The sequence below is a fragment of the Mesitornis unicolor genome, unplaced genomic scaffold, assembly GCF_000695765.1.
Source record: "Mesitornis unicolor isolate BGI_N332 unplaced genomic scaffold, ASM69576v1 scaffold322, whole genome shotgun sequence".
NCBI lineage: Eukaryota > Metazoa > Chordata > Aves > Mesitornithiformes > Mesitornithidae > Mesitornis > Mesitornis unicolor.
The window spans coordinates 156484-178194 of record NW_010168245.1 but is presented as its reverse complement, the minus strand read 5'-3'; the positions used below and the strand labels follow the sequence as shown (position 1 = coordinate 178194).

At 46.6% G+C, this 21711-nt stretch overlaps 1 protein-coding gene across 1 annotated transcript in view; it reads left to right on the top strand.

The window, feature by feature from the left end:
- Window positions 1-1624: 1624 nt before the first annotated feature.
- CADPS (Ca++-dependent secretion activator) overlaps window positions 1625-21711 on the top strand; it is a gene marked incomplete at its 5' end in the record, with an annotated part of 168303 nt that continues 148216 nt past the window's right edge. The window contains 3 exons of the mRNA XM_010178929.1: window positions 1625-1643; window positions 2191-2299; window positions 6541-6873. Coding sequence (XP_010177231.1) covers window positions 1625-1643; window positions 2191-2299; window positions 6541-6873 — 461 coding nt within the window. The remainder of the gene's footprint in view (window positions 1644-2190; window positions 2300-6540; window positions 6874-21711) is intronic.

Below are 21711 nucleotides of genomic sequence, written 5' to 3'. Positions count from 1 at the left end.
CAATAGTAAAAAAGCCACACTTTGTTAAAATCGCGAATGAAAAGCCTTTTAGCTCAATATCTGTGCTCTTAGTAGATCTTTCCTTGTGCCTCAGCACCCTGATTTCAATGTTACCCGTAGTTTTCCTCTTTCTGTACTTTGTTTCTTATGGCCTCTATTGCTTCACCATTTCTGCCTGATGATCACAACAGCTGCTAATACAAAATTGTCAATACATTTAATTACCATCCTGCTTTTCCCTTCTACCAGATAATTAAATGCTTAATAAAAACAGAGCTAGCGCCTTCCCACCGGTGTCTCCCACTCGATCACTGCATTGTCTTTGGCTCCTCTTATCGCTGACCCAATTTTCTGCTCAGTCCCATGAGGAGCTTCCATCAGCTCAGATAATTTTGGAGCCTATTTTGCGTCTGATGCTGTGCCTATTGCCCAAGGGCTCGTGATGTCTAGGATGGTACAGGCAAACACCAAAATGGATCTTAGGTACCTGGGATGGCAGATGGACTCCAATAGCCAAAAATTAGGTCCTTAAAGCCAGGAGCTTTCAGCAGTGCTTTTCCACAGGGGTCGTTGCAGATGGTGACCATGGCTCAGGTGGGTCAGGTCCTTGCTCCAGCCTTGTGATGAATGTGCCAGACCCTGTGAAGTGCGGGCTGCTGTTTTGGGGTGGTCATAACCTGTCTTTTCAGCACCCACGGGGGTGGTGAAGTCTGCTCCATGCTTTCTGAAGCAGAGAATATTGAGTCTTGCTTTATGTCACTTTGATGAACACCTCTCCATTAGCATCAGATAAACTAATACCAAATTATCACACCAAATTGCCGTTGCTCCCTAACCCTCCTCAGTGTGGTGTTTCAGAATTAATTACCACTATTCATGATGTTTGTTACCGCAGTCCCTAAACACCCCGCATGGTGCATCATCTAGATGGAGTGATATTTATCGTTGCATTTTCCAAGTGGTCCCTCTCCTGCTTTTTCTCACTAGCTGTGTTTACCAGGCTTCATTATGCTCTGGTTTTTTGGATCTCTGTAGTTTTGGATAGTTCATTCAAAGCTATTTAGACACTTGGAGCCCTTAATTTTCTTCTTCTCTTCCATTCTAATGGGCAAATCTCTTCTGCTGGCATACAAGTGAGAAAAAACCTCTCTTCTCGAGACCTTTAGGTCATTAGTAAATAGTTGTCCTAATTCTTACCGCTTTCTCTTCCCTTTAAGTTTGCAGTTGCCATATATACATCTTGTTTGGTTCCTTCTCCTTTGTCTGAATTAATTCATATCATCAAACAAGGAGCAGCCATGTGGTAAACCAAGCGCAGCTACAGTTAAATCCCTGCAGCACTTCAGCATGAGTGTTATCTGGATCTTAAGATGTTGTACTGGCACTGCTGGTACATGACTTATGTGCCTGCTGTGGCTTTGACTGTACTGCACGCTGAAGAGGTGGGGGTTTTTTTAGCTGTATCTGTTTTTAAACTGACAGATAACTTGGCAAAATAATGGCATGTTATCTTACAAGGCTGGAATAAATTCTTGTAAACTTTCTATTGATGTCATTGTGCTGAAAACAGAACTGTCTTGTAAGTTATACCAGCTGTATGCTGGACAGAATCTGTTTTGAGCAGCAAAGAGACAGCAGAGAAAGTCCTTGCTTAAATAAGGAGAACGCGTTTGCCCTCGTGTGATTTCTTTGGCATTAAATGGCATTAAATTCTTTCACCACTGGTCCTGACTGGTATTTTATATGTGATAAGCTAAAAGAAACGAGGAAGGAAAAAAAAACCAAACAAGGAAAGGCCAAGGCCTCAGAGTGCTGATGAGCGCTGTCTTCAACAGCGTCACAAGGCTTGGCGTTTGGTGATGAAACCTCATCTTCTGAAGGGGAGGAGAGGCCAAATGGGGAAGAGATTGCACTGAAAGTCTCTTCCAACCATGCAGACAGCAGTTTGCTTTTTACTTGGGTATAGCTGAAGTGGTAAAAATCTTGTGTGTGTTTTTGCGGCAGCAGAGTTGCTGAGAAATGATGTTCAGAGTGGTTTTAGGTGCTCATGATAATTAAATGAACTTGCTAGGGTGAAGAGTGCATATGTGTGTGTGTGATATGATATTGCGGAAGAATTAATGGGGGATTTTTCTCATACATAAACCTTTCTTGGCTAACTTTCTCCTTTTGGCATGTTTTGCAGATAAGTAAGCAGCAGCTCCAAACAATCAAGGATCGTTTCCAGGCCTTTCTCAACGGAGAAACCCAGATTGTGGCAGATGAAGCATTTATAAACGCTGTCCAGAGCTACTACGAGGTGAGGAGAGACGATGTAATGTTCATACGAATCTCTATTCTCACCCCTATTTGCGGACAGGGTCAAATCCTGATTCTGTGTCCTTTGTCAGCAAAGCACAAAACAAAGGGGAGTGCAAGGCTTCTCCCATCTGATGTCTGATACATCACAGGGTTTTTGAGGGTTTGAACATGCAACTGTGGCAACGCATACACCATGGTGTATCCTACGGCTTGATTATGGAGAGGATCGTCCTTCCTTTAGGCTGAAAAATATCTTCCTGATACTTTTAAACAGCATACTCTAAACCAGGAAATTTGGAACAATATAAAGTAAATGTCATGGGCTCCCTATGAAAAATAGTAAGGGAAAACTGGGCAGCACATCCCGTTCTTGCTGAAGCTTTTGCATTGTGTCTAATTGACTTTAGGATTTTCTCTTTGGTATGACAAGTGCTCTAAAGCAATGGGGGAGGAAGGGGGAGGTACATCTACAAAACGAGATGATACCAAAGAGCATGAAGCATCATTCGTAATTGTGCAAAAGAATAATTATGTACGTCTGTCTTTTTGCACCTCTTTGTATGCAGCCCTTAATGCTGCCTTTCATATCTTTTCTCAGAAGGAAAGAGCTTCTGTTTCTGAAGGAAATCAGTGCTTGTGATTTGTATGAGGAGTGTCGCTTATTTTTTTATTGCTAGGCTTTCTGCAAACCATTTTTCTTCCTCCCTAGAGCTATTCTGTCATGAAAGGTGAAGATTTTGAATTGCCTACATAAAATATTTCCCTGGAAGTGGAATCTAAGAGGGGACCAAAATCAGATACTAAAACTGAAGAGAATTTTAACTCTATAAAAAATGGCAGCAGCTGCTTCTGTATGAGGAAAGTACAAATTATCCCTGGATTAACTCTATTAAACTGGCCTAATAGTTACTGTTCCATCATTCTCTGTACAGGAAGGAAGCTGAGAGTAATTTACATCTCTTATCAGAAAAGAAATTGCCAAGGGATCGTCAGTTTATCACAGCTTCACCGAACAGATGCTCTCAGAGAAAGTTTTCAAGATGGCGTGAGCTGCATTTTAGGCTATAAGAGCAGCTTTATCTCTTCAGATAAGACTATTGGGCAGGGAAAGGGAGCTGCTTAAAATCGGGCAAAATGCATCCCTGTTTCATTGGTGGGTCTGGCTGAAAGTGTGTCCTGACCAGCTCCAGATGTCCTGTGCTGTATAATTACCCCAAGTAATCAAACTTAAAAAGAGCAGTTGATCAGCATGAGATGTCTGCAAACCCTCGGTCTGCAGTTCAACTGGACACTCCACCTGCTCTGTCCTACTTAAGACAGGCCCCAAAAAGAGTAATGTATCACTCTGTGTCCATTAGCACCACTTTCTTTTCCTTCTTTTTAACTGTTGGTCTCCTTTAATTTACAGCCGTGTACTTTCAGCTCCTGTGCAGCCATAGCATGGCTGCGTGTGTCTCCCTCAGCACCATCCACAGTGGCACAAGGCAAAGCCACGCTGTAGGAAGCCTTTGCCCCCTCTCAGTGCTTTATAAAGCTGCATGATGGCTTGCAGAATACTAGAACTTGGTATTTTGCTCAGCTGAAAATGACCATTTCTGCGCAAGACACAACTGGTGTTTCTAAGGGGTTCACTTACTATCAGTGCAGAATGAGATCATTACCTAGGGGATGATTTTTTGTTGTTGTACTTTTTTTTACCTCTTTCTTTAGACGTAGAGGTGATGTGGTAGGTCAGTGATGCACTTGCCCTTGCCAGGAGCGTGTTTCCATGGCCACATTCTGCTGTTATGACTGCTATCAAGGGGTAAGTGTGTGATTGCTGGTCTTAGACTGGTTCACAGGCTGCTATTGAATTAAAGGATTGAGCTGGGCAGGCTCCACTGCTGGTCTGCAATGCACCACTGTGCCTGCGGGAATGCTGCAGATCCGTGTGCGCGAATGGACCCAGCACACTCCAGGAGAGCCCATCTCACGTCCTTCTACTGCTCGTGAGTAAAGCTTCGTCTGTCACCCAGCACTTCATGGAGCAGCCCCTTCAGTGGGTGTTACAGAAGAGCTTCCTTAGATGCATTTCCACTCTGCTGTGGGCAGATGGAGCCAGGACCATGACCTGAAGGGCTCCTCTGTGGACATGGCAGGAGATGCCTGACCCAGCTCGCAGAGGCCAGTTCTTTTCTGCACCCACACTAGGATTTCACTCCAGCAATTCTTGCCTCCTGGCAATCCTCCGTAGGCAGTCTTACAGCCAGGCACTTCACCTGCTATTTTCTAAAGAAAGCAGCTCGCTCTGCAGGACAAAACACCTCTTGTATCTTTTTTTATCTTCCTATTTCACGGTCTTTTTCTGCTGCTTTGTGTCTGACTGGCGTTCCCCCGCCTGCCGCCTCTCTGCCTGCCACAGCCCTCCTTTTCTCTGCTGGCTGCTGCTCTGCCCCCTGGGAGGAGAAATTGGGGCTGAGGGGAGACGAGGACTCAGGGTGCTTTGCTCTCAGTGCCGTCACCCCTCCGATAGGGGTGAGTGCCACGGATAACAACAGCCACTGGTGCTTTCGGGTGTGGGAAACCTTTACTGTTGTCACACAGGGTCAGGCCCAAAGCAGCTGGAGCGGATGATTAAAGAGGGGATTTGGGAGCCAAGGATGCTGCAGCAGAGGTGTTCACCATGGCCTCCCACCATTTCCAGCAGTTCATGTGCTGGGGACTTCCTCAGCTGCGTTGGATCACTCTCACCCATTACTTAAAAGCAGCCGCACACACTTGGGGTGTTATCACTCGTATTTAAGCTCTGCAGGGAAATGAAGTGCATGTTGGTATGGTTTCAGTGTGGCCTGAAGTGGCTGCTGGTGGCATCCTGCCCATCTCATCTGCAGGGAGTGCTCCCCAGCGTGGTGATGTTGAAAGGAAACAGCCCAGCTCTTCCTCAGCAACATTTCTGGGCTAATCCTGGAGCAAAACCCACTACCACTGCTGACAGATGCCTGTGCCATCAAGCCTCTGGGAACATGGAGTGCCATGTTGCTGAGTGGTGTAGAAAAGATCTACCATGTCCTTAGGTCATCCTAGAGCTCTTTAACTATTGAGAGCTGATGGATACACCCCTGTGCTGGCACAGCTTCTTCCCAGGCTGCTGCATTCATCCGTTCTCAGCATCATTAATAAAACAGCAGCTCTTGCTGGGCATCAACTGCTTTCCTGTGTTCAAGGCTTGGGAGAGGAGAACCAACACAGTAACCCCCTGTACCCCTCTCGCCCTTCAGCTCTGCATTGCTCCCATGGCATCTCCTGGCCTGCAGGAGTCTGTTATGTTTTGACCCTTCTACTGCTCTTGCAGTGGGAAGAGCATCTTCATCAAACACCTCCTTTCCTCCAGCTGCCCGTGTCCTGCACCTCTGCAAAGCCTTCCCAGGCAGCCTCAAGCCACGCTGGACCCTCCTGTGCTACTTTAGCAGAGCTGGAGTGGGATGGGATTTGGCTTTGTCCCCTATCACTTTTCATTATCTGAGTGGCCTTGGTGTTTAGCCGTCAGTTTGCAAAGATCAGGCCATTTTCCTGGGGTTTTTTAACAGTGCTCTTGTAGTGCTGGTGGCCCAGGATGGAAAGACCCCAGAGTATGAGAGAAGTGGGGACACACATGTTATTAAACTGAAGGTAACATTAAATTAACTATTACAATGCCATTCCTGCCATCTTGTGACAGCAAGGCAGTCTGCAAAGGTCTCCTCTGGTGTAGTAGTTTAATGTAAGCCCGGTCCTTGCACTGGTCAGAGGTTTCCCAGGGGCAAGGCCAGCAGGATCAATGCAATGCAGTGCTGTTGACTCGAGCAGGATTACTGGGCTCCCTCAAACAAGGCACAACTTGGCTAGGTGAATATGGTTGTGCAATAACTTCCTTATTAAAACATTTGATAGAACAAAGTCTGATCTTGCTTTCCCAAAGGGTATTTATGTATCTGGTGAGGTGCAACCACAACATCACATGAAGTCCTAATTGCATCAAGATCTTTCCATTTTAACAGACACAAAGCAGAAGCTTCACCTGATTTCATTACACTTCCCAAAGTAGGGCTGAAACCTCTGTCCATCTGGCAGCATGTGGTTGCTGAGTGAGGAGTTGGAAAGTGAACTGACAGCCGGTTAGCGGGCTTCCCAGCAGTGACACCACGTTTTGTGGTACTTTAAGGGTTTGTTGTTGTTGTTTTTTTTAAACTGACACCATTTGAAGCTACCTCTTTTTTGCAGGTATTTCTGAAAAGCGACCGCGTTGCTAGGATGGTGCAGAGCGGAGGGTGCTCAGCGAATGACTCCCGGGAGGTCTTCAAGAAGCACATTGAGAAGAGAGTGCGCAGCCTGCCCGAAATCGATGGTCTCAGCAAGGAGACGGTCCTGAGCTCTTGGATGGCAAAGTTTGATGCTATCTACCGTGGGGAAGAGGATCCCCGCAAGCAACAGGCCAGGATGACGGCGAGTGCTGCATCGGAGCTCATCCTCAGCAAGGAGCAGCTCTACGAGATGTTCCAGAACATTTTGGGGATCAAGAAATTTGAGCATCAGCTTCTGTACAACGCGTGTCAGGTAAGGTCCTTACAGGCTGGGAGGGAATGGAATGGTTTCTTGGGGAAGGGCTTGCCAACGAGAAATCCTGTGATTGTGAACTGGAAACTTCAGGTCTGACCAGACTGTCTGGGAGAGAACTTCCACCAAGGAAGAGGGTTTTGGTTCATGGTGGGATTTCTGCACTGCCAGTTTTGTTCTGGCTGTCCAAGTGAGCCTCCTTCTCTTGCTCGTGCTTATTTTCTGGTGAAATCCCATAGGATTGCTGAGGTGGGAAAACTTTATTCCTCCAGCTCTGGACAAGAAGGTCTTCGATGGTGCCTAAGTGGGCTGTTTTGCTGTGTCTTGCTTGACTTTCCGCTGTCACATCACCAATTTAAATGACAGAAGTACTTTCTTGCAGCCCGCAATAACCTTATTAGGACTTGAAGCTCAGATGCCCCCGGGGTGGATGTCTTATGCATACTCACTTAGTGAAGTTGTATGGGTTCTCCTTTAGAAGAGGGAGCCTCTGTGACCTCTGCTTGCCCGTGGTGGAAGGAGAGAGCATCCCAAACTCCTATGACTTTGGGGCAGCTCCACTTGCACTGCGAGTTCACAGACAGATGGAAACTTGTCCCATTCCTCTTTTTCCCCCCCAGTAAGATCCAGTTTTCCAGAGGCAGGAGCTGGGATTTGCAGCACTTGCTGAGGTCTGTCAGTGGCTGTCCAGGCTGTTGGTGACCCAGATTATGGTCCCTTGCTATCAGATATAAATATTGCAGGCGGGATAAAGGATGGCAGCGTCACGGGGAGGGTAAGGTAATGCTGTGGAAAGTTTTTGGAGGAGGAGCAGACCTCAGTCTTTTCACCATAAATCAGGGGTTCAGCTTCTTGTTGAAATTAATACATTCAAGATCAATTCTGTCTGTCTAGATGTTTCCAATTCTTTTAAAGACATGGAAAATTATGTTTCATCTGTTGTTTTTTTTTTTCTCCTGTAATGAGCTTAATTATTTTGGGGAGAAGGTAATAAATGTCCCCGAGTAAGGCATCTTCATGGCAAAAAGGCAACAACAGGGACTGCATCAGTCCTAATAAATTATGTTTACAAGCCAGATTTTGTGTCTCCATCCCCTGATGAAGGACTTCTTTAAAACGTAAACTGTAACATTTTCAGTGATGTGCTGAAAGCTGAGTCAGCTCTGTGGTTGTTTTTTTTTAACTTAGACCCACTCAAACCCCGTGTCTCTCATCCTCCCTTGACCTGTGCTCAGCTGAGGAACTGGAGGGGTTTTGTGCAAGCGTGTGTGTGATCCTACCCTCTTGCCATGTGGTTCCCAGGGATGCAGAAAACAGTATTTACTCATGGCTGCCCTGCTTTTTGTGGACGATTTCTGCTTGTGAGAGCCTTTCTGGCTGACACCATATGAACCCAGTGGCTGCTCCCTGCAAACAGCCCTGTTGCATCGAGCGACTTGTTTCCTGCAGCAGGTCCTAGCTTTGCTCTGTAAGTGAAGGATTTAATTCTGAGTCTTTTCTGATACTCAGAGGCAGCAAACGTGTGATTTAAGCTTTTAAATAAAGACATAATTTCTGTTGAAAGCGAGTATTAGCACAGGAGTTACTCTGCTTTTAATACCTGGATAGTGAGGATTAGCTATGCAGAAGGGAAAGCCCTTTACACAAGGCACGGCTCAGAAAGCTGCCAGGCCAGCAGTCACTCAGCCGCTTGGTGTTTTCCTGGAGTACAGTGCCAGTGGTTGTGGTGCCGTGGTGCCAGTGTTGTGAGGTGGGAACTTGCTCTGTAGGGAGTGGAGGTGGGAGTCTATCAACTTAAAAATGTTTTTGTTGGCTTAGCTTGCATGGGTGGTTCCCCGCACACCACTGGCTAGCATGTTTTCTGCAGCAGAGCTACAGGGGAGAGCAGAAAATGATATGCAGCGAGCAGTGATTCAGTAACCTGCCCCTTTCCCCCCAAGAAAGCTTCCTCCTGATCTCATGATGAAGTGCTGGCATCAGCCCTGAAACAGGAGATTTTTCCCTCCTAAGCTTTAGGAGCAAATTATTTCGTACGGTAACTCCAAAAACTCTTGGTGTTCACACAGGGCAGATTTCAAAGCCCCAGCAGCAGCTGGGTGCCCAGTTGCTGCCGGCTGGAGATGCAAGTCAAGCCATGAGCACTGCCCTTGGCGGCTTGGAAACTCTCCCATGCCATAACCCCTTGGACCACGCTGAGCCGCTCTGCTCCGGCGGCATCCCCGGCGTGGGAAGTCTGACACCAATTACAGAGCCAGAGGCACCTGCCAACACTGTGGTGTTAAACCAGAGACATCCGCAGAGAGAAGGATCGCTGCAGCAGCCCAGATGGGTGCTGGGGGCACCTGGGGCAGCCAGAGGGAAGGATCAGATCGGGTCCCTGCTCTGTGTGTACGTGTGTGCCACGGCGGTGGCAGGGCTGGGACAGGTCTCTCTTCCCCCACCACAACCACTTTGCATTTTCATAAATTTTCATTTGCCGCATCTGTCTGTTTGACAGCTCGTCTTCTGTAAACACCTCTGCTCCGCCAGCCTGGCCTGAGATGGGCAGCGAGCTCCCTTCCTGAGTGGGTCTGCAAACACCTCAGCCTTGCAGCACAGAGGACACCCTGGGCTTTGGGGCACTGGCCCCATAACCCCTGAAAATGGTCATTATTTCCTTTGTGCTGTTGTCTTTCAGTCCGTATTGCATTCCGGTCAGAGTCAGCCTAAGCAGCACTCATTTACCTCCCTGTGAAGACAAACTGACTCAGTTGGGCTGACTCTTGTCTCATCAGAGTTAATTGGAAGTACAACTTAAATCTTTTTCTTAATAATTTGATTGAAGTTTCTGTCGCCTGTTTTGTAAGAACAAAATATTTTATATATTCTGTTTGCTAATAAGCTTTAAGTAAAAGGAAAACACTGTCTGACATTTTCCTGGATGTGCTGAAATTGTGATATTCCCAGAAACACCACATGGGCTCAAGTTGTGCATGTGTGGGTAATTAATACATTTGCTTTCCTCCCTCAGGCAGTGCACAGGCAGCTCCTGCTGCAGCCCACCCAGACCCTGGCTCTGCAGCCCACGATGGTGCCAGCCCCAGGCTGTGTGCTGAGACCGAGCAAACCTCACAAATTAACGTGGGGGCAATAGAGAACTTCCCAGCAGTGGTTTGGCTTGGTATAAACTACACTTATTTTTGACCTACACTTGTCTGCTGTGCACAGGAGGAACTGGGAAATGGCATGTTTCCCCTGGCAGGCTGTCTGGGTGCCATCACGCTTTTTGGAGCAGCAGCATGGTGCTGTTAATGCAGTTTTTCAGTCAATCACCTGTGCTTAGCTGTGCAGAGAGGCGAGGGGTAAAAAGCTTTCTCTAGAGTTATGGTCCTAGGAATGGTGCTGAGAACCCCAAACACTTGCTTGAACTTCTGCTGTCTGGAAGAAGGTGCTTTTCTCTGTGTGGCCTCCTCATACATCGTAGTCAGTAATTGTGTAATGATTGCATCATGGGGACTGTGTTTTCATTCACTTCTGAAATAATACTTTGTTTGTGCAAAAGGAGGATGATTTCTAAAGGGGTTTTTCTTTTAATACAATATCCCCAGGTAGTACGAGATAAATGTATTATTAATGTGATAGAAGTGATATAGCAGGATCTGAGATAGCAGAAGGGATTGATGAGGTTGGAAAGGCTTTTAGGGAACAGAGATGGGAAGCGGTGTTGTAGCAGAATGGCTGTGGAGATAACGGTGGCGTTAAGCACAATGTCTGACTAGAACATTTTAAATAATACACAGAGGCTTAAGTTTTTGCATAACACACTATGTGGCATGGTGTTTCTGCTCCACTGGAGTCAATGTGGGGACTGAGTATCTCTGGCTCCAGCAGCAAGCTCCTCTGGTGCCACGGAGGGAGAACGGTGTTTGAATCTGGGGTTTCATCGGTAAAGCTTGGGTTTAGCTCTGTTGCTTTGTAATTAACCCACAACTGCAGAAGAGTCATACAGGAGCTATTTTCTATAAGTGCTGGGCAGTTCCAAACTTGGGTCTTTGCTGCAGTCGGTGTTTCCTTGGGCACGAGCCCTTAATTTCCCACTGACCTTCGCAACAGCTGAACTGCAGCAGCATCTCTGGAAATCAGGCTGTGGTGTTCTTCCCAGCTGCAGGGCAGTGATTTACTCTCCTATCTCAAGCTGTGTTTGAAAGTCATTTTTAGCTACAGAGAGAGAAGAAGGAGCTGGTACAGCACTGTTCAGTTAATCCAGCAGCAGTAGCTGATGTCTCCTTTCCTGGGGCTGAAGTGTCCCATATACGGTGGCATTCCTGTTAAATGTCCAGCATACCTGTGCTAGGCTTCCCATGTCATCTAGTGTCCTTAGATATCAGATCTGAAAAGAGATAGCTAAATATAATATAAACCTGCTTAGTAATACATAGTAATGCATGGTTGTGGTTTTTCTGCACCTATTCCTGTCCATCCAGGTAGACGGTAAAACATCAGAGAAGGGTGCATGTGTGGGTGCGCTCCAACACAGACCAAGTCCCATCGCTGTCTGGTGGCTATTTTACGTTAAGGGATGAAAACCTCTGTCTAATGAGTGCAATTTGAATTGTTTCGTAAGTTTTGGAGGTCTGTGATTTTAGTGAGGAAACATTTCAACCCAAATTTTGCCGTCCAGAGCTGGCTTAAAACTTGAATTCACTGTTTTGACATTTATTTTTGCAGCTGAATTAGGACACTGTGTCCAAAGGCTGACATTTCTCACAAAGCAGAAAGTTCCCTTGCCAAAAAAAATTGGTTTCAGAAGTATTAGCAGAAAAGATATTTAGGATTTCTGTCCTGAATCAAATGTTTGATTTTAGCTCAAGTCAGTATTAGAGAGGATTCGCTGGTGTCTCGCCTTGCCCCTCTCCCATCTCTGCAGTTCAGGTGATTTTCCCAAACTTCATTCTTGACTTGCTGGGTGCATTGAGCCTGTTGCAGAGATGCTATGGGGGCACTTGGAAGATGCAGCCCAAGTCAGGGCAGGAACAGTTAAGGGACGAAGCTCCCGTGAGGTGCTGTAACAGCTCAGACGGTGAGATGAAGGGTAAGGTGACCTCAGAATCAATGTTTGGTTTGTGTGCATCCTCCCCAAACCAAGTATTTCATTGAGTTCGTTGTGATGAAGAATTCCCAGCCATGGCTTGCAATGTGAATTGAGCCCTGGGTTGTTGCGCACAGCGTGGAGTTACCTCTCTGTGTCCCTTCAATTCAGAGATACAGGGGTTTGTATCAGATCACTCCCTTCTGCTCCCTATTCATCATTTTTTAAGAACATCAAACAATTCCTTCATAACTTCACCAATGAAATGGCCATCTGCAGTTCCGGTTATTTAAGCACTAAAGCTGACTATGCTGACCCCTCCAAAGGGCAGGAGGTTTGCTCTGGTCCCAGATCCCCTCAAACACCATCACGGGGTGGTGGTGGTGAGGATCAGAGAACCTCCGCAGGCTCTGCTCCCCAGGGCTGGTACCTGGGTGCTGTGGACAACCAATGGCTTTGGCCAGCACCACTGTCCCCCTTGCAAATCCTCAGGACATCAGACCCCTTGGCTTTGACTTTTACTCCTTCAAAACACATTCTGGTCACTCCGCCTATTTCCACGCTGTGAGTGTTATCCCCTCACCTTCAAACAAAGCCACCGCCAATAAAAATGGGTTAAGGTGGTTCTGAGATGATCAAAAGCCTCAAAATCCATAAAGCATCATACGCTGTTTTCAGTAATTCAGTATTTATTTCCATGGAAACAGAAATGGCAGCCTGGAGCCTTCTGCAGGGTTGTAATTACTCCTGTAGCAGCCAGTGCAGCCGCAGCGTGCTTGTCAAGGCTCGAGCATCTCCCAAAGACAGCAGTGATTTAGCACCCAGTGGGTAATTGAAAAAGAAAAAAGCATTGGGAAGTGAATGAAATTTTCCCCTTCATAATAATGCAACTTCATACACGTGGTCTTTTGGGAAGGAGGGCGATTTGCCATCTCTGTCATGTCGGAGTGTGCTGTTTTGGAGAATGAGGGTGGAGAAAGCAAGAGGGACAGTGCAGAGTCAGGGATGGGGCAAGGGTGATGTCTGCCTCTGCTAGACTCTCAGCTGCCAGCCACCCCATTAGGGACAGATTTGGTGATGGGGGTCACCCAGGAGGTACAGAACAGTCCCTTGATTATCCCTGTTGGTCCCATGCAGTGCAGAAGCAGTGCCCCTACATGGGATGCATCATTGTCTTCATAATGAGAAGCAGGAGAGGTGCTTGAGATGGGATGTCAATCTGCTCCAGCATCCAACACCCGCTCTCCTCCAACATCCAATGGAGAGCTGTGGGGAGGAGCTCAGCCAGCTGGGGGGGACATGGTGTGGAGGAGGATGACTTATGTGCCACGGGGCTGCTGCCTTTTGAGAAGGAAGACGCAGCGATCGCTCTCTGCCAGGGGGGAACCCGCTCCTCCGAGCTGTTGGTACCATGCACAGACATGTATGGACCTACATGTGCGTCCATTAGCTGTAGGATCAGCTTATGTTCTGTGTTGTTATGGACTTAGAGAGCAATCTTGGCCCCTGTAATTAAATTTAAAGCAAATTAGCTCTTCTATTAAACAAAATAAATCTGATGTAGGCTAATGCTGTATTCTCTAGCTATGGCTGATCAATCGCTCCTGCAAAGAGCAGGCAAATGCTGCTGAGCAGATGGTCTTGGCTGAGGCATGGTCAATTAAACTAATTAAAGATGCTTTCATTTAATCAGAGGGTGTTTTAACCCTGTTAGATGCCAGTTGGGGATGTATGTTTTCGTGCACTGGGAACTTTGAGTTCTGGCCCTACTATGGACATCTTCTGAATTTGCAGTCCCTTTACAGAAACCAGGCCAGAGTGTGCATCCGAAGAGCAGATGTTTAGCAGAGAAATGATAATGTCATGTAACAATTGTGAAGACTTGCAGAGGAAAAGTCAGTCGTTCCCTTCTAACACTAACCAGAGCTGTTTATTGGACTGGAGAAGTCTTCTGCACTGGAGCCTTCCCACGCTACCTCCTGCCAGCCTTCCCTCCGGGCTTAGGGGTATGGATGCCTCTCCACAGCTTAGCCAAATGTCACTTCTTCCACCAAAACAAGTGGTGGCTTGTTCTGGTGTATTATTTAAGGGATGGAGCAAGTTTTCAGCATCCAGACAGGTTCTGGAGTGGAGGAACAGCCTCTTCTTAATCCTCTCTGCTGCCACACATGCAGAATGTTTTGACTGCAGCCCTCCACTGTGGGGTTCTGGAGACAGACTGAATTCCTGATTTGCTGCAGAAGTCCACAGGGCCTCCTCTGAGCCAAAGCCTTGTTTCAGTTTGCTTAACAAAGCTCAATTGTCACAATTCAGCACCCTCGCCATCTCCCGTCCCCCCTTTCCAATCGCTGAGCCGCCGCCTGCACTTGCTGTAAGGGGTGGCACCACTTTCCAGGGAGGTAAGAGAGACCAAGACAGCTCGTTAGTCTAATGGAAAAGCGTGCCAAATTATCTCAAGATGCAGCATGCAACCCGTTAGTGACCCCTCTCAGGGCAGCACCGAGTAGCTGCAGCACGCCAGGACCAGCCAAAATCTGCATCTACAGCAGCTTGTGCAAATTAAATTAGAAACAGTTGTGCTTTATCCAGAGGCCACACGGGCAACTTCACACATCAGACCAGATCTATCCTGCTCCAGCAATTTTGATCCCTGCAGGTACATTAGGGCTAAAGTCAGGGTGGTTTTCAAGATGTTCATCCTTTGTGAAATGTTTTTTATTTGTCTATTTAGCGAGGGGTTTTTGTGGTGCAGTATCAGGTGAATGCTCTTCGTTGTCTGTGTGGACTGATTAATTTCTGCAGTCTAAGGTTTCAATTACCATCAAGCTATCTCTTTAGTTTTATTTTTGTTTCAGTTGGCCCATGAATACTTTTCATCATCTGCACTCATGCTGCAAAGGAATGCATAAAAAATAACCATGGTTACCTTATAAAATACCAGTAACTTGACATTTTCAATCTACCTTAACCTCTCTCTATGGGGACTGCTAGTTCTCATCTTTCACTGAAAATCTAGATGTTGGCATGACTTTCCCGCTTCTTAGCCAGATTTTTTTCCCATCAGACCACAAACCTTGTTTCAAATGGATGTTTTTTAATAATATTACATTTCCCTACCACCACCTTGCATTTTGGAAAGAAGAAGTTGAGTGGTGAATTCCTGGCTGTAGATAGGTAGGAGCAATTGAGGAGAAGTAAGAGGCACTGCAGTAGCTGATGATGTGCTGATGCTGCTGTTTGCAGACTGGCAGAGGTCTGTGGGAAGGGAAACGGTTTGGCGCTGACGTTGGTGACTGGGAGAGCTGTTCTGGTGTCTGCTGCCTCTGCGGGGCCTGGCTGCTTCCACCTCGGAAATTTATTATAGGAATAGAGCAGAGGGGAGGGTCAGGAAGAGGGACCGTTCCTGGCATGGCTGTGCTGTGCTGAAGCAGTGGGGAAGGTTGTGCAGGAGCCACAGAAATAGGAAAAGTTCTTGACCATCATTAAATGTGACAACATTTGGGAATTACGGCTTGAAACCATTTCAGTGGAAAGGAGATTTGGGACGGCACAAAATACAAACACCAGAGGTGTTACCTTTGTATTGGCAGGGAGGAGACCAGTGATAGAAGTGGGGGAGCAAGTAGAGAAGTCGCTGAATTCAGGGGAACCACTTTGCATTGAAAAACCCAATGTTCTCGTGGGGCACGTTGCCACTGCGCAGGGTGGCCCAGCCTCAAAACATCCAATGGGTCTGCCCATGGAGAGACCAAGGCAAACAGTGTCCATCATGGAGGGGGCAGTGGCCTCAGGTGGTACGTAAAATCAGGTGTTTATTGCTGATCTCTCAAAAAGCAACCTAAAATGTAACTGAGATGGGTTGTAGGGCAGATTCTGAGTTGGGCTCCCAAAATACCACATTTATTTCAAGCAATCTCTCACTGCCCTAACGTTGAATTCAGTGCAAGTCACTGTACACACAAACCAGTTCCTCAGCAAGGCCTGTGCTTTATTAGGAAAGGAAAACGTCGCTCCTGCTCTTCGTCTTCCCCTCAACCAGAGATGGCGGGCGGAAGAGATGACAAAGAAATGACCTCACTGGCCCACTTTGGAGAAAATAATCTTGTTTTTCCTTTGAGCAGCATTTGTTCCTGCAGTACGTGTTCCTGTCAATCAGCCCGAGAGGCCCTGGGAGACAGAAGGGGTGTTATCCAGACCTCTCTCTAAGCAAGGAACTGCAAGCTGCAAAAGAACCCATATGTGATGCTTATCTTAAGGGAGGCTGGAATACTTAATAAGACATAACTGGTGCATGACCCTGCACTATGTTAATGCCTCTCTTTCTCTTCCTTTTAGCTGGAAATACAATGCAGCTGCTAGGATTTAATTTTGCACGTAGGTCTTTAAATCTAATTTGAATTCCACATGAAAACCTCAGTGCTTTGCAGCACTTCAGCCCTCACTCCTGTATTTCATCACTGAAATCCTGGTGCTTTCCTGAGGAACGTCAATGCCTGTTTCATGAGGGAAATGGAAAGTTACCGTAGTGGTTGCACATAGCAGGGGTTATGCGTGGTCGTGCTGGAGGCTTGTGCCAGAGCTCCTGGATCTTCATTTCAACCAGCGATGTCTTGTTGGAGAACCAGGACTGGTTTTCACTGAGCTGCCCTAGCCTGACATTACACACTGCTCTTCCAGCGTTCTGTTCATCATCTTAAATAGAGAGATCGCTCTTGTGGCATACATCATCCACTAAGCGAATATTTTGAAAGTTCTGTATTAATATTTCACTGAGTTTTCTCCAGTCTTATTTCTGAAAGATGTGGTTTCTCCAAGGCTGCTTCTACCCCTTTGCAATCCATATTATGTTCAGTATTCCAGAAAAGTGAATTATTTTTTAAAAAGATGTGTTATTCACAAGTCCTTTCCTCTGCTCCCTGCATTTCATCCTTCAGACTACCACTGTTTCCGTGTTACTTTGAGAAACGCTTCATGCCACAGCTTGGGATGTGATAGACAGTGTCATTTTAATTCAGAAGAAACTTTGGGAGTCAGATGGATCAGGCCATAGAAAGTACTGCATGAATATAAAGTACAGCTGGGTTAATCTTCCAGTTTGCATGCAAAAAAGTACCAAAATGAAAAGAGAACAGGTATATTTCTTAAGAGAAATGAGGTGCCAAGAATTTTTTTCGAAAATATATCAAAGTAGGTGCGTATTTGTTCCCAGTGAGCTGACTATAAATTGGGAAATGATCAACAAACCAGATCTCATGCATTTCAAAGGCTCAGTCTCAATATCCCAAACTACAGGGAATGCAACTTATGTAAGCTGTCCCTTACCTCTATTTCAGTGTTGAGTTTTCATACTCAGTATACTGTGTTTTTTGCTGGAACATCTGATTCTACTCACGTTTGGTGAGAAATTAGAGTGCAAGTCCACTAGGGAATTGGTTGCAAGGCAGCTTCAAATACAGCCTCTCCTGTATTTAAAAGGCAGCTGTAATAGCTTAAAGTCATATAAAAACCACGCTGGCCCCCGTTGCACAGACTTTGTTGTATAATGCAAGGCGGCAGTGATGTTTCCTAGCAGGAGTGATCTATCTGTGTGTTTTTCCTGTGTTGTAGCCATTGGTCCGGTTCTTTTGTCTCTGAAACAGGAGACAGTGAGAAGGTGGGGAGGTCATGGCACAATGTTCTTTGTGTGTGAAGTCTTTGTAAAAACGTCATTGCAATGGAAGAGGGGAAATTATTGCATCTCCTCATTTGACAAAGAGTAGGATGGTGTGACAGACGTGTCTTCCAAAGAGTATTTTGAGATTAAGGGCAATATTGAGTGGAAGCTCATGTAATATGGGAAGACCAAAAAGGTGAGGGAGAGAGGTATAAGTCTCCCTGGGGGTTGTGCAGCCAGGTCCAATCAGACTTCAGGGGCACATGTGTTTTGCTATAGACACTGTAAAGCTGGAGACTGTTGATGTTAGACATCAATAGCTATGGCAGGGAAATAACAGAGATTCCCAGCACAGCTGTATGTGAGCCCCGAGTGCCCGTGGCCCAGGAGAGCACAGCACGGGCTGGAACTTGGAGTCTGAAACCTGCAGTGCCCCCCTGTCACCGGGCTCCCAACCACAACCTTGACCTTGCAGTCCTCCAATCAACATTAGTCCACAGGAAGGGAAACTGGGCTAGGTCTGTACTGAGTGTATTTTGCTCCAGGTATCAACTTAAAAAGGTAAAACATAGGACGCAGAAAGCAAAATACCCAGTCACCAACAAAGCCAGAAGGTCTTGGCAGGGAAAATGGGTTGCAGTGGGATGCTGGAGGGAGACATCGAGCATAAGGCTTCACTCCTTAGCTGTTCCTTCACAGAAGGAGCATCAGCGAAGAGATTTCTTGTTCCCAGGTTGAGAACCATCAGGTGTTGGCTTTTGTGGAGGGTTTTACTAAACATAACAAATTTATTTTTGACCTAACTAAGTCCAGAGACGACAGCGAGAAAGTCTTTTGAATGGTTTAAATTATAAAATCCTAATATTAGAGTAATTAAATGGTCTCTTATTTGTTCTCGACACCAGTCATTTATCCTGCTGATATTTCTGCCAGTTTGCTGGCAAGCTCATGTTGTGCAACACTGATGAAATGAGCTGCAGGCATGTGTTCGGCTGCCATTACCAAGAGTCTTGCACACCCGCATGCAGAGCTGAGACCAGCACTGATAAATTAGCCGCAGAGATACGGTTTCATGAAGAAAATATTGACACCATAATTTTATTGAATCAGGTGGCGCCTGTTACGTTTGTTGAGAATATCATTTGCCAAATGCAGCACTTTATGTTTTCAAATCACATTCAAATGGCAGTGCTCTTTTTCTGGTGCGAGAGGTAATATCAGCAACAGTTCCTCATTGCTGTACTCGCCATCTCTTTGTGGCTTGAAGTCTCATTTCCTGCCTTCCCTCCCTGTGCATATCCAAGTTATCAAAAATGTGAAATATCAGCAGCCATTTTCAGTCACCTTCTAACTTGGCTCTTCATTCACCTTTCTGCTTGTGGATTTTCTCCTTACTTGGCCTTTTTCTTCCTAACAGTGGGAAGAGTTGTGCTCAAATGGTTAAGTTGCGATTGAGTGTAAATCTGCTGCAGAAGCTGTGGGTGCCACTGTCAATTCTAAAATACCTCTGTGGAGGAGAGTGACTGTCGGGTCGGATGAGAGCAGCATGGGTTGTATCTGCTTTTGGGGAAATGGAAGTAGAAAGAATAATAAAAATGTGTGGTCCTTGGCAAAGCAAGAGGAGATGACGGCCTGCCCGGTGGTTTGGCTCATTGAAGTGCTGCTGCTCTCCACCAGGAGGTGACTGCTCCTTTCCCGGGCATCGCTTTTGCCAGTCGTGTAACTCCTGATCTTCTTAATGAAGAAGATATTACTGCTTAACGTAGGTGATTACTCAGGGTCATTCCTTGGTCAGTCCATTCCACCTTTACGTATGGCAATTGCAGAACAGCGGAGGATGTCTGGCAGCCAGTAGAAGTTTTATTTCTGTGGATGAAAATAGCCAAATATACATTCAAGGAGATAATTGGGATCATTAAACTCTCCTATCGTAATGCCAGTTGCAGCTTCATCCATTGTATGGATGCATCGTCTGCAGTCAGGGTACCAAGAGATGCAGGAGATGATCTAGGGAAAGGCAGAGCAGGATGCAGGAGCAGGAGAGCGAGCACATCTGTCTCCCCAAGGCTTCGTGCCGTGCCATGGCAGGAGGGAATCTCTGTCCATCGTTGCGTGAAATTACTGGTTGCCAGACATCGATCAAAAGAAAATCACTCCTGTTCAGAGACAGAGAGTTCATAAGAATCATTAATAACAAAACTCCTGTGCAGAGGCTGCTGAGGAGGGGTGTGTGAGACTGCTGGGGAGAGCTGGTGGTGAGCAGAGGAAAAGTGGGTCAAATAGAGTCCTGCTGGATGAGGAGTAAATGCCCATTGATAGCTTTAAATCAGATGTAACGGGAAATCAACAGGGACAAATTCTGTGGGGCGTGAATTGGCCCACACCAACGTGATCCCTGCAGAAGGGAGGAGCAGTACTGGGACAGCAGCTAACGGCAAATAACAGCAAGGGCTGGGCTCAGAACGGTTCACCAAGCAAAACAGCGTTCAGTATGAAACGGGAACATTGCCTTTCAAAAATGATATGATCTGTCTGCTGTGGAGCTGCCTTCAGACTGTAACGATTCCTGATGGAGCAAGAACTGTCCTTCTGGTCTGGTCTGGCGGTAGTGATCTGCAAGGAGAGCTTTTCCTACTGCCTTGGGATGTCTCAGTGTGAAGCCCCCAGCTCCCTCTCCTGGGAAGGATGTATGGGCACAGTCTTGTTTTCATTTTTTCCTCTTTTCTTTCTTTTCTTCCTATTTCTGAAGAGGTATCAGACTCCAGAGAGAGCTTACAAGGGAAAGCAAGCAAGGAGAAAATACGAGCTGTCATGAATACACATTAAAGCAAGTGTCAGACTAGCAGTGAGGTAACAAGATGCCAGGGAAGGTGGTGACTGAGTTGCGGAGGGTTTCCAAAGTGCTCGTATGTGATGGATGCCTCAGGGGCATCAGCTGAGGGATGTTGGTGTAACCAAGGAGTAAAGGATACAGCCGCAGTGTCCGTGGACGTGCTGAGGTCTCTATCCATGGTGCCAAGCCTTTGGCTCGTGTGGTGGTTTGGCTCTTGCAGAAAAACGTGAAAGGACAACCAGGCTCTGAACTCTGTGAGCATGGAGCCATGGGGAAGGCAGGGCCAAGGATGAAATGAAGACCAAAGGGCTGAACAGTGCAGTGGGAGAGCATGTATCTCCAAAGACAGGGTGAAGGGGAGAGTGCTGAAGGGAGGGGGATGAGGAGGATGTTTTGGGGTCTGGTGAGTGTAAGGTAGGTGCTAACCACCCTTGTGGGATGCTGAGTGGACTGGAGAGGATTTGACTTCCAGAGCAGCCTCTGAGATGCTGTTATCCTTCTGTAGGGCGGCAGAAAGACCTCTGCTAGATCCAGATCTGACATCTGTGCTTTAAGAATGTGCTGGAAAGGTCTTGGGAGTCACGCGGAAGGATAAGGAAGGACCAACAGCTTGGCTTACCTGGGAAAACAGTCCCAAGCAGTTTGATCTGTTTGCAAATGCATTGTGATCTTTAACCACCAGTGCAGTAAAACTGCGGGATCAAGGCAGACGCTGTTGGCTCCGTTTCTGATAGTCAGGGCTAGAAGAACTGGGCAAAGGTAGATATTTTCCTGTTGGATAAGATCAAGTTTGAATGGAGCAAAACCTAGCAACCACAGGCTGAGATTTCCTAGGGGTATACAGGAGATGCATAGGAAGGGCTAATAGTTTATTTTGGGCTCAGAGCCCATCAGCCTCATGTGGCTGGGCAGGTTTTTGACACTTGCATGGTAGTATCAGCGTTATTGCTGAGTACAGAATCAAAATATTTCCGTTATTTGACTGAACTTCGTCTAGGCTGGTTATTTCATTTCAGTCTGCAGCACAATGGTGGGCTCTGAAAAATGCCCTGCAGCCGGACAGATCCGAGCTGTTCCCTGGCCACCCGCAGCCGAAAGCCTTTGCTATGGAAATACCCAGGTTAGGAAGCAGGACAAGGATGCAGGAGAGCTCAGAGATGCATGGCAACGTGGTGCAGATGAGGTAGTGGCAGATGAGGGGACATTGCTTTGCCAGATGAAGTTTGTTACAGATTCCCATCTGCTCAGAAGCAGAAGCTATAAGGTTTGTGCTGTGCAAGTAAT